At 37.8% G+C, this 12,631-nt stretch overlaps 1 protein-coding gene across 1 annotated transcript; it reads right to left on the bottom strand.

The window, feature by feature from the left end:
* Positions 1-2,246: 2,246 nt before the first annotated feature.
* On the bottom strand, positions 2,247-11,726 carry LOC121496685 (serine protease inhibitor Kazal-type 6). Its single transcript, XM_041765189.1, has 4 exons — positions 11,669-11,726; positions 9,847-9,869; positions 3,432-3,547; positions 2,247-2,292 (listed from the first exon to the last, which is right to left on the bottom strand). The coding sequence occupies exons 1-4, from the start codon at positions 11,724-11,726 to the stop codon at positions 2,247-2,249; spliced, it is 243 nt and encodes an 80-aa protein (XP_041621123.1).
* Positions 11,727-12,631: the final 905 nt, after the last annotated feature.

Below are 12,631 nucleotides of genomic sequence, written 5' to 3'. Positions count from 1 at the left end.
GCATATGTTTATGTATACTTCAAGAAAACTTTACATAGACACAGACAAGCCACCAGAAAGGCCCCCGTCACTCAGCCTCATCACTGACACAGCACATCATTTCTGCAGTGAATTTAGTTTTAAAAACCCATAAGAGGTGAACAGATGAGAAAGATGTGACTTGGCAAGACTTGGCAGGGAAAGAAAAATGCCTGAGGATAGTTAGTGATTATAAATTTGGTATGATCTGGTTTTGACAATGAACCCATAGTAATTTGAAGGTATAAGGATAGATAAGAGTGTTCAGATCAAATGGATTATTTTCTTATGCTTTGAAGAGAAGAGTACAAACCATGCTTAAAACAGTGTGTTCTGTCCTGACCATCAAAATAGTGAGGAGCATTAACAGAATTATGAATATTTGCTTCTTTTTTAAAAAAAATATGTATTTATTCATGAGAGAGAGAAGCAGAGACATAGGCAGAGGGAGAAGCAGGCTTCCCGCGTGGAGCCCAATGCAGGACTCGATCCCAGTTGGGATCATGACCTGAGCCGAGAAGGCAGACGCTCAATCACTGAGCCACCCAGGTGCCCCTGAATATTTGCTTCTCTGTGCTTTTAAAAACCATTAAAAAACATTTTTACTGAAAAACTTTAAACATACAGCAATATTAAAATACTTTTATAGTGAACCCCTTTAAAACCACTAGCTAGATTGTACCATTACTATTTTACTATGCTAGGTTTGTCATGTATCTGTCCATTAATGCATCTTAGATGCAATTCAAAGTAAATTGCAGACATCAGTAACATTCCCTCTTAAAAAATTCACTATACATATCACATTTAAGACTATACTACATGTAAAAAAGAGACAACACTACATGTTTACATTCTTTTCTTTTGATGTCAAATTTGCAAACTATGGTACACATAAATCTTAAGTATGTATTCACTGAAGTTTGACAAATGTATACACTTCTGAACCCAAATTCCTATATCTTGACCATTATTGTATATGTGACTTGCCTCTTCTTTCTAAGAAATACAAGATTTCTGGCCTTCTGTGGTTTATTTTTTATGTGCTTCCCTTCCATCTCCAAAGAATAGCTCAGAACTATTAAGAGATAGTAATTTAATTATTTATCCAGTTATGGACCCTGAAATAAGCCTTGAAATCAATGGTAGTCTTAAGAGATAGGTAAGAGATTTGTATGAGGAAGAAAGGGTAGACAGAGTGGCACAAGGTGGCACAAGAGCCATTCCAGGCAGGACAGGACAACGAGGTGGAAATAGTTATTCTGTGTGGACAGCTGACAGGACCCTGGCCCAGCTGGAGGGGATGGTTCCAATAGGAGAGGGAGGAGTGGCCCACATCGAGAGGCAATATGTTCAAAGATGCACAATGACAGTTTCCAAACTCCGCAGAATACCTGTGTGTCTACATTGGAAGTAACTAAATTTTATCAGGGAGTAGAAACTAAAAAGGAGAAGAAAAGCTTAATTTCATTAATGAGCAGTGGGCCTTTTTCTCCAGCAAGGGGAATACTCTTTAAGCATCGAAGAGTACAAATCCCACACTTGAAAGGGTAGAAGGTGTATATTTTCCCTAGCATAACCTAATCTCTCTGGCTCTTTATCTAAATACCAGATGCATCCCCTAGTTTGGTTAGGTCTGACTTAATATACATAAAAGGTATACATAAAAGGTAATATCTATGTGCATAAATGTACCATTCCAAAGAGATGAGAAAACCGTGGTTTAGAGAGGATGAATGTTTTAGTTTTATATAAAGTACTTTTCCTGAAATTAGGAAGGAGCGATATTATGTGACCTATGACTTAAATAATAGGTATTGCAAAATAATTGTAAACCTAATGTATTGTCACATTGTTAAAAATCCTTCATCATCTACATGGCAACTTCAAGAATAAGGGAGGGAAGGGGATTTTCCCAAGATCCCACAGTGACTGCTTGGTTGATTTAGATCCAAAAAAAAAAAACAGGTCTTTTTATCCAAGTTTATGCCAGGTCAATTATTCCATATTGTATCTGTATGTCTTCTTCATCTCAAAGTAAAAACACAGCAATGATTCTACAGAATTTACTTTATTGACAAGCAAAGCCAGGGAAGTAGATGTATATTGAACTACCCAAGAGCCAGGCAGTGTAGACAGTATATCTTTATAAATTTAAGGGACCCATTCGAGGAAAACAGAAGTGAGAAAAGAAGTGGCTAGAAGTCACCACAAACACTGCAGAAAATTCAGCATTCTCCTTGATGTTTTAGATTGATCTTCCCACCACTTTTCCTATAAAAGAGAAATACATATGTATGCTCAGTGCAACATCATTAGTATTCATGACAAAGGTTGAAAAAAGGTTTAACTATTTAGAGTCCATGCCATCATTTGGTTCTACAGGTATCCACATTTATGATTTGGCAGAGGGCAACTAAATGTACTTGGAGATGACATCTGGACAAATTACAGAAAACAGGAATCTTAAAACAAATTTCAGAACTTTACCCAGGTTTGACCTTTTGTTTTCAATTGTTCATTCTCTGAGAGTAAATATGTATACAACCAGAAAAGTAAAAGTGAAGGAGAGATAATGGCAAAGGGACTCTAGTGTCATAGTCCTGATAGAAGATATAAGAGGCTGAACCTAACATTCAGATATTTGGCACTTTAGCAGGTCATATATTCAGTCCTTCTCAGTAATATGTGTCAATTACATCAAATCTCTTTTTACCCTACTGCCTTTCTTCTGGGAAAATTTGGTGTTAATTAATCAGATACGTTACATAAGCAAGTAGGCACATATTAGGTGTTGATTCAATATTTATTAATTTTATTCTATGTATCTGGCCTGTTATTTTTAATAGGGAGCTATATTAAAAATATAAAATTCCTAAAATTTTATAGCAAAGTTGAGAGAAATTAAGACATTCACAGAAGAAACTCTAATACAAGAAAATGAAGACAGTGGTGAGGAGTGAGAGACTTTTACCTGGCTTAAGCAAGGTTTATAATTTCTCTGGTTTTAGAGTAATCAATTAGACTTAAAGATCGATTGATTGAATTTTTTATTGATTATAAGCCAAATCCTTGGAAAGGTCGAAATCTTTGCCTAAAATCTATAGCATCTGTTCTGTTCCTTACAAACATGAAATTCAATATATATTGGTCCTTGATAGAATCTTCCTAGTATACTATGTAAAGTTTGACTAGTCTGCATATAAAGGATAATCTTTTCCACTATTCTTTGTTGAAAGGCTCTTTTTCAGCAAAATGAAAGAAAGGAATGAACAGAAAATGGTAACTTAGCAATATATAATTTGATATAAAATAAAATGTTGGAAAGTAATTTGGGTAAAATAATATTTTTATTGATGATAAATTTTCTCTAAGCTTTCTATGTTTCTGATTTTGTTGAGTATGATACTTACACCATCGCCTTACAGAAGGCACATTTATTGCCATATGTCTGGCCATCAGAGCCACAGTGGGGGTTAGATTCCCGAGTGCAGTAGACCTTGGGATCCCGGAACTCACCACAGTCAATCTACCAACATAAGCACGGTGACAGTGACATTAGTGCATCCTGTCTGTGGAACTATCCCTCAGAAGAGAAGCTTTGGACGGCAAGCTTAAACACACACACACACACACACACACACACACACACACACACACACACGAGCGCACGTGCGCACAATGTAAAACTTTCTGAAATAGAAAATAGCTTTTCCTTGTCTGCTTAACTAGAACTTATTAAATGTAACAGCCTTTTTCTTTGAAACGCAGGAAACCCATTTCTGTGGTTATTGTATTCAGAAGTAAATTAATGATGTATGCAGATCCTTACTCCTTATATAAGGAGTGAGGCAAACACTAAAGGTATGACGTTTTGCTCCAACGCTTAATTATTTGGAGAGTTGTTTTTTGACTTTAAATGCTTCTTGCTTTTTCCTTTCTTCCTTCCTTCTGTTCCTTCCCTCCTTCCTCTTTATCTTTTCTTTTCTTTTTCTTTCCTTTCCTTTTCTTTTTTCCCCCACTCTCTCTTGTCAGTGAGAAAAAGAAAAAAGAAAGTCTCTTACATGAGAGAGACGCCTCCTTAAGACTCCTTTCCCTGGCAGTTGGCCCTTTGATCTTGCCATCCAGCCTCTTTTGTCCTTTAGAAAGCAGACATGCAAGAGGCAGTTGGGGAGGGCCTTCACTGTTGAAAGAGTCTAGAACCACCTCCCTCCCCAAGCCTGATTTTCCCCTTCCAGTGCCCCCTGGGAATGAATAGAAAGAATACAAAATTTCAACAATTAAGACCAAAACAATCAAATGGTATATGAATAGACTTCCTTAGAACATAGACACACTTCACACTTTCAAATTGTACTGGCCCCTGCTGATACCTGAAGTGAGCCGATCAATCCTGTGAAGGAATTTGTTTTGTACACACCATTAACCAGCTGTGCTAGCTTGGACAAAGTACTCAATATCTAAGCCTCTATTTGCTTAATAGAAACTTGAAAAAAAATAACGGTTTCCACGCTTCATTCCTACCATTGTTCTAAGGATCAAAGGTGATCATATAAGAATTGTGGAAAATCAGCATAGAATAGTTGAAGTAGACCTGGACTAGGAGTATGGAAAATAAGCTTCTTATTGTAGGCTTGCTCTAACTGTACCATCAGACTAGATGGTCTCTGAGGACCCTTCCACCTTTATTGACCCTTCCACTCAATAGAGTGGCTAAAAAAAGCTCAGTCCTAGTTCTTCAATTGGATGGGAGAAATAACAACTTTTGCCTAAATGCTTCCTCCTCCACGTCCAGAGGCCCCTCTTCACTTACTGTATGAGAAATTCCAGCATGGTGACGGGGGTCAGAAAAGGACCTCTGAGAGCCATGAAGGTTGGGGAAGGTAAAGGATGCCTTTGCAGGGACAGCCAGAAATCCCCTCTGTGAAGCAGAGAGCAGGGGGAAACAGGGGAAACAGCAGGCTGGGACTAGAAGGAGGCCATGGCTCTCACAACTTGAGGAGAAGTGGGCTAAGGTTTCTGAATGTCATGTCTTTCTTTCCTTCTCTTTAAAAGATTTTGTTTATTTACTCATGAGAGACAGAGAGAGGGGCAGAGACATAGGCAGAGGGAGAAGCAGGCTCCCTGCGGGGAGCCCGATGCGGGACTCGATCCCAGCACCCTGGGATCACGACCTGAGCCAAAGGTAGACACTCAACCACTGAGCCACCCAGATGCCCCATGTCATGTTTTTCTTGTGTCCAAATCTCCTCTCTCCTATTGTTTGTATTTTAGATTTCTGTACATGGAATCCAAACAACTGGCTTTTCAGTGGAGGTCAAAGCAGGTCTAGGCTAAAGGGGATGGTAGGATTAGTTTTTTTTTCTCCTTTAAAGTTTCCCCTGTGAGGGATTTAGAAAATCCAGGAGAGCTGAAATTGCCCTCTCCCCCAATCTTTTAAAACCCCCTACTGCTCTGTCATGTTGCAGGATTGTTCTGTAGACACACCTAGGTTTGAATTTTGCTTCTTTCACTGACTAGCTACATTACCTTGTACAAAAACTTCACTGCTCTGAGCTTAAGTTTCTTCATCTTTAACAGGGCTGGCAATGCCTATCTTCTGGGATTATCTTAATAATGAATCCTTTGAAAACACTTTGTCAAAGCTCCAGGTATGTGGAAGATTGCTACTATGCATACTAACAATGTAAACTGTATCACAGTCTACAATTTTTGGAGTCCATTATTTCTTATCTCATTTTTAGTGAATTTTCTGATGTTTTTTTTAAATTGGTGTTGGATTTAACAAGCATCTATTTATTTCCTCAGTTCAGCTTCCAGAGACCACTTCTGTGCACTTGGGTGCCAATGTTTAGTATCAGTCTGACCCCTTGTGGTTCTTCAAAGAACTGTGCCTTCTAAAATATTCTGGAATAATCTGTGTCTTTTGCTAATGGTGACTACCAGATTATTTAAATTATCTGGAAAATGAGTTTGTACAGTTAATAAATCAACCAAAGAGTCAGGATCATTGATATATTAGTCTAGCATTTTAGTTCTACAAATAAAGCCAGTGAAAGTTTGCAAACACACAATCACACACACACACATACACACAACCCCCCCCCCCCCCCCCCCCGCCCCACACACACCCTAGAGTGTAGGACTTCATCTATTCTCCTCTTTACTGAAAAATACTAGTTTAGGTGCCCCTAAACTACTGCTTTTATTATAGTCTTTCTTTCTTTCTTTCTTTCTTTCTTTCTTTCTTTCTTTCTTTCTTTCTTTCTTTCTTTCTTTCTCTTTCTTTCTTTCTTTCTTTCTTTCTTTCTTTCTTTCTTCTTTCTTTTCTTTCTCTTTCTTTTAAAAGATTTTATTTATTTATTCATGAGACACAGAGAGAGGCAGAGACATAGGCAGAGAAGCAGGCTCCCTGCGAGGAGCCCAATGTGGGACTCAATCCCTTGAACCCAGGTTCATGCCCTGACCCGAAGGCAGACGTTCAACCACTGAGCCACCCAGGTATCCCATTATAGTATTTCTTTGCTTAAGAAGTAAGGATAGAAAACACTAACATGTATTTGCTCAGAAAATTATGCTGCTCAATATGTATTCACACGCCCTGCACAATGGCTTTCTGTTGCTGATCAGAAGTAGCATGGAAGGGCACCTGGGTGATTCAGTCAGTTGAGTGTCCAACTCTTGATTTTGGCTCAGGTTATGATCTCACGGTTGTGAGATCGAGCCCCACACTGGGCACCATGCTGGGTGTGGAGCCAGCTTAAGATTTTCTCTCCCTCTCCATCTGCCCTTCCCCTCCAATTAAAAAAAAATATGAAGCAGCATGAATCCACAGACGCTCACTCAAAGTGGAGTTGGGCATCCTGAGATGCTGATTGCACAGCTTTACTGCTGTTGCTAAACTTGGGTGAGGTAGGTCCTCTTTCTGAAGCCTGTTTCCCTATCTGTAGTTAAAGTGTAGGTGCTGATTAACACTGCCAGGTTGTATTTAGGTGTCCTATCAGTATCTTAATTATGAGTTAGTACAAGCTCATTAGGAAAAATGAATAGCCCCAAACATATTTTAGCCATGGAGCATTGTTTTACTAACTCTACTAAAATTTATCATGCCTTTATCTTAAAATACCAACAATAATAAACTTATATATCTTAAAATTATTGTAAAAGAAAATGGTTGACAATTATTTATTTTTGAGCAGTTTGTTATATTAATTTCAATCTGGAATACTCATTTAAATAGCACCTTAAGGATATGGTTCCCAAATATCCAGCTTAGTAGGGAAATAAGAAAAATAAAGACAAAGTAGTGAGGGGTTCTGAAAGCAAAATGTATTCTGTTCAAAAACCTATCCTTGTTCTGAGAGCATGTATTTGAAGCATTTTGGTATTACCCTATAATTTCTTTAATGAAGGCTGATGATGGTAAATAGTGGTTTTACCTTTAATTATTATTATTATATTTTTATATTTCTGTTATTTAATGTTTCTACTTGGCAAATTAAAGAGTTGGCAGCATAGTAGTCACTTAAATTTATGGGGGAAATTTTATAGAACTATGAATTCCCGAAGTTCAGGAACATGCTTTTCGTTTAGTTTGAACCCTCTCTTTGAAAGAATGTGAAACTTTTACAAGTCAGTAATTTAAACTGTTCAACTCTAATTTCCCATCAGGTGCTCCATCATGGAGAGACTTCTTGGCATGAGATATTGGCTTTGGGGTCAGAGAAAACTCTTTCCCTTTTGTCCTGGCTGGATCAGACGTGAGTAGGCATGCTCCCAAGGATAGTTTCAATTTCTGCCTGTTGTTGGGATTGCCAGCATTCTTCCAGACACACAGAAGAGAAATGTAGCCTTTGTGCCATCTCAAAGGTGGCATCATCCCTACCCTTAATATTTGAGCGTAAAAGAGACAGCAGTCTTGGTCAGGCAGGCTTGGTTCATTCCGATTCAGATACCCAAGGCTGGAAGGGGTTCTAGAGATCATTGAATCCATATTTTCATTTTAGAGATGTGGAAACAAAGGCAGTGAGTAGGGAAGATACACCCCTTGGATCATATAGCCAGCAAGGATTCAAACAAGGACTCATTTATACTGTCTCCAGGGTGTGTGGGCACTCTAAAGTAGGTGCTTTCCAGCATCAGGTAATTACCTAGAATGTAAATTCAAAACTCCCCAGTTGTGTGTTATTACTCAGCAAGCCTGGCATAGTGTCTGAGGATCTGCATACTGAGGAAGCATCCCCTGGGATCCTCAGGCAAGCAGAGTCTAAGACTGGGGTCCATCTACAGGAACGAACCAATAAATAGCAGATTTTCAATGAACCCTAGAAACACTAAACATCCAATCTGGAATTCCAAAATGAAAGAAGAAAAACAACTTCTGTGTTAATGAGAAAATTGGGGTTAAATTCCATATATATTAAATTTGTATGTAATGGCCTCATCATACTTTACTACTGAATGGGATATAGAATGTTTTTCTGGATCTTATGTCCTCTCTCTATTTTGATATTTAACATAGGCTGGCTACCATATATATTTAAACATAAGAATAAATCAATTTTAAGATGTATAATTACATATAGCAATACAAACCCATGTGTGTATGCACTAGGACCCAAGTGTATATGTGCATGCATGCGTACACACACACACACACACACACACACAAGCACATATAGCACACTGGCAGTAATCATGAGGCATCATCCATTATAAGATGCATCTCAATTTCTGAGATGCTAAATTTGAGGAATAAAAAGCCTTATGCGAGCAGAAGGTATACTAGGGTTGGAAAATGTTTTTCAGCTACTTTGCCAACTCCAATCAGTTGGCAGTAGTGTCTAGAAACTTCTGATGCCAAGAGTTCTTGAGCACAATGGGGCTAACCAAGAACCAAGGCCAAAGTCAAGTAAAAACGTTCAATATAGACACAGGGCCAGGACTGGTAGAACAAATACCACTTGTTTTGTGTTGTCTTTTGATAGAACAAGAAAACTGGAAAAAGGTGGTAGATTAATTTGGAAAAAAGAATCAACCAAATAAAGAAGATAACTTGTGCCTATTTCAATTGTTAATCCCAACGGTACTTAAATTTAAGTGAATACTCAAGGCAAGACACTGAACAAGTTTACTCTCTAAGCAGAAATTAACAGCCTCTGTTCTAATAACTCCTTTAGAAGTTGCTAATGATTGATCACTAAGTCATCCTTCTATAATTTGCCAAATGCTCTCACATAGTTTATATAACTTAAATCTAATTCTGTGTGAATAATATTATTCCTTTTCTATAGTTGTGGAAATTATGGCTCAGAAAAACTGAGTAACTTGCCCAAGATCACACAGTGAAATCAGTGACTGAGCATTAGTGCTATCACAGATTCATCCTATTTTTTTTTAAGATTTTATTATTTATTCATGAGAATACACAGAGAGGAGACAGAGAGAGAGAGGCAGAGGCAAGGTGGAGGGAGAAGCAGGCTCCATGCAGGGAGCCCAAGTGGGACTCCATCCGGGGTCTCCAGGGTCACGCCCTGGAGAAGGCAGGCGCTAAACCACTGAGCCACCCGGGCTGCCCAGATTCATCCTATTTTTATTTATACTTATTTCACTTTAACAAAATCTGAGGATGGAGCATTTAGACTCTTTGAAACTGAAAACAGTATATTCATAGAGATACTGTAATTAAAAAATGATATACTTCTGATTTCTGTATTTGTCCTGCTTGTCCATTGTTTCTGCTCTTTTACCCATAGGCAAACCTCTGGCCAGGGAATACCAACCAAATACCAGCCAGGTCTGAAGAATAGATAAAAAACATACACTGACCTGTCCTCCTTGACTGAAGACACCTGAAAAAAAAAAAAAAAAAGCACAAAATCCAAACAATGTAGTCTCTGAATGTGTGAAAAGCAGGATTTGCAGAATAAAGGTGCCCTCTGTAGAAACGTCAAAAGTGATATAAGGACAGGACCCTGATGGAGAATATTTCTTGGAGGTTGAGGGGAAGTTAGAGGAAATAGTTAAAGGACTCGGGAATTCATATGACAGTCCTGGTTGAGTCACTAATTTACTATGGGAATGACCTACCTATTATCTCTGGCTTCACTATAGAGAAGTTGGGTTGGAAAGTTTCCTCTAACTTTGACCTTCCAGGCTTCAGTGCCTGCAGCCTCTCCCCAAAGTCCTTGTTACAGGCAGCTGGGGAAGGCACTACTTTTGTTGTTTGTTCTTTGATCCCCAAATTACTCTTCTGCCCTTTATACTCAACCAGCTTTAAATATAGACCCAAATATAGACTTGTAAGGACAAACTCATTCTCTTTTCTGCGATATATTTCTCTTGCTACAGCTTTCTAAATTCTTGAAAGAGAAAAAAATGTCCATAAATACAGTTTTGCTTCTCTCTCTTCCATCTTTATGATTATGTATGTGATTTTAAGTTGTGGCTAATTAGCTCAGTGGTTTAAACCATTCCTTTTTTTTTTTTTTTTTTTTAATGATAGTCACAGAGAGAGAGAGAGGCAGAGACATAGGCAGAGGGAGAAGCAGGCTCCAAGCACCAGGAGCCCGATGTGGGATTCGATCCCGGGTCTCCAGAATCGCACCCTGGGCCAAAGGCAGGCGCCAAACTGCTGCGCCACCCAGGGATCCCAGCTCAGTGGCTTAAAATACAGATACAATAAAAGTCTTAGATTCAGTTCTGGTATGAGCTGTTGAATCTTGATTTCTGGCCATTGCTGTGGAACTCCTAATGCCAACAACACTTCTCACACTGAAACAGCAAAGAATAGAATAATAAAGAAGGAAAGAAATAGGTACAGTGGCCCTGTTTATTCACACAATGCTGTGATAAAAAATATCAGATTGAACTATAACTATCCTTTCAACAATCTGAATTGATAGAATCTATGACTATTGCTCATTAAAGTAGCCAAAGATATTCCCCTGTTTGAAGAATTAATTCACCACCAGCATAAATGTTTCTGCATTTTAGGATTCCATAACTTTTCTGAAGCATTCTCTGGGCTGCCTTTTTCCTCCTTATTTCAATTTCAGTTATTTGAATCTTAATTATAAGAATAATGAGGACAGGAAATTCTTCTTTTGTCTTGGAAACCATTGTATACATAAACCACATCTTCTTTATCCATTCATCTTTCGATGGACACCGAGGCTCCTTCCACAGTTTGGCTATTGTGGCCATTGCTGATAGAAACTTCGGGGAAACCAAATTACTCGTCCTCCAGACTAGTTCTATGAAACAAACATCTATACTGTTCAGAAGTCTTGGATTCAAGTTATAAATTCTACTTCCTACTTACAAGTCTTTTGCCAATTCTCTTAAGTTCTATCTGTCATGGTTTTTTTTTTATATGTAGAATATAGATACGAATACTTGGCATGTCTATTGAAGATAATGTATAAAAGACCTCAGTACATTCTTAAAATATAGAATATGCTCAACAAAAAATATTTTTATCATTACTATCACCTTTCTCATCATCACAGTCATTATCACTATTATAATGATCTCAGAATTGGTCTTTAATATCAAAATTGTTATAATTTGAAATATGGTAGACAAATATCCTTATTTCCAGTTCGCTATGAACACTGTATTATAACTTTAAGAAAAAAAAACAACTCACCTGAGAAAATGCTGAAAAGAGCCAGAGAGAGGAGCAGAAAGACACTCAATGTTTTCATGGTGCCAGTTAGCTCACTCAGATCAAGGCTGCTTTGTCCAGCTCAGGTTCTGTGTCAAGACACTTCCCAGGGCACTAAAACGCACACTGAGACATATATATATAGACATGATCAAGGGAGCTGGGATCTCCACCTTCTTTATAAATCATATTCTAAAACCATATGCAAATCTTTACAATTTAGGCATTTATTGGGACCTCTTACCAACTTAAAGAAATGCTTCATGCTCTCCAACATTCTTAAAAATTAGAATAATTATGTAAGTTGCACCTTAGATCTTATTAATTGAGGATGTCCTTTCCCAGCTGTAGTCTACGTTTTCCTAACAACCAATATATCCTCCCTAGTCTTCCCTCTAAGGTTTTGCTACATTAAAGGGATGATTCACTGGTGGAGCCTGCTTGATGCCTAGGTCTTTTGCAGACAGGTCCTGCATGTCTGTGGTCCAGATGAGCAACCACAGGGGAATGGAATCTAGGGTGTAACTTGGATTTTCAAAGTCCACGTCATCCAAGGTGTACCCCCCCAAAATAGGTATTCTATGTTGTCACCAGGACTGCATTAGCAAAAGCATTTTCTGGGGGAGGAATCAGCCTGCTAATTTTAAAAATCATCACTGTACTCAAATGCCAGTGATTTTCAATTCTGAAGTCAAAATGAAGAAGGGAGTCTATATATATTTTTTATTTGTAAAAAATTATTTTCATTCATTTATTAATTGGTGGTGATATATGAAAGTATTGAGTCACTATATTGTACATCTGAAACTAATATTACACTAAGTCAACTAACTGGAATTTAAATAAAAACTTAAAAAATTATTTTAAAAAGTTACTGAATTGAGGAATATTTAAAATAAGGAATAGTAACTAATTTCTTTTTCTCTATAAGGTAAAAAAAAGTAG

Source organism: Vulpes lagopus, chromosome 8 (genome assembly GCF_018345385.1).
Source record: "Vulpes lagopus strain Blue_001 chromosome 8, ASM1834538v1, whole genome shotgun sequence".
Classification (NCBI taxonomy): domain Eukaryota; kingdom Metazoa; phylum Chordata; class Mammalia; order Carnivora; family Canidae; genus Vulpes; species Vulpes lagopus.
Note: the sequence above shows the minus strand (reverse complement) of the source record. Positions and strands in the feature narration are given on the sequence as shown.

What these genes read in the sequence shown, in the direction of transcription:
- LOC121496685 (XM_041765189.1), bottom strand. Translation starts at nt 11,726, where the DNA reads ATGAAAACATTGAGTGTCTTTCTGCTCCTCTCTCTGGCTCTTTTCAGC. An exon ending in TCTTTTCAGCATTTTCTCAG is followed by an intron (nt 9,870 to 11,668) that starts GTGAGTTGTTTT and finishes TTTTTTTTTCAG; the next exon opens with GTGTCTTCAGTCAAGGAGGA. An exon ending in GCCTTCTGTAAGGCGATGGT is followed by an intron (nt 2,293 to 3,431) that starts GTAAGTATCATA and finishes TCTCTTTTATAG; the next exon opens with GAAAAGTGGTGGGAAGATCA.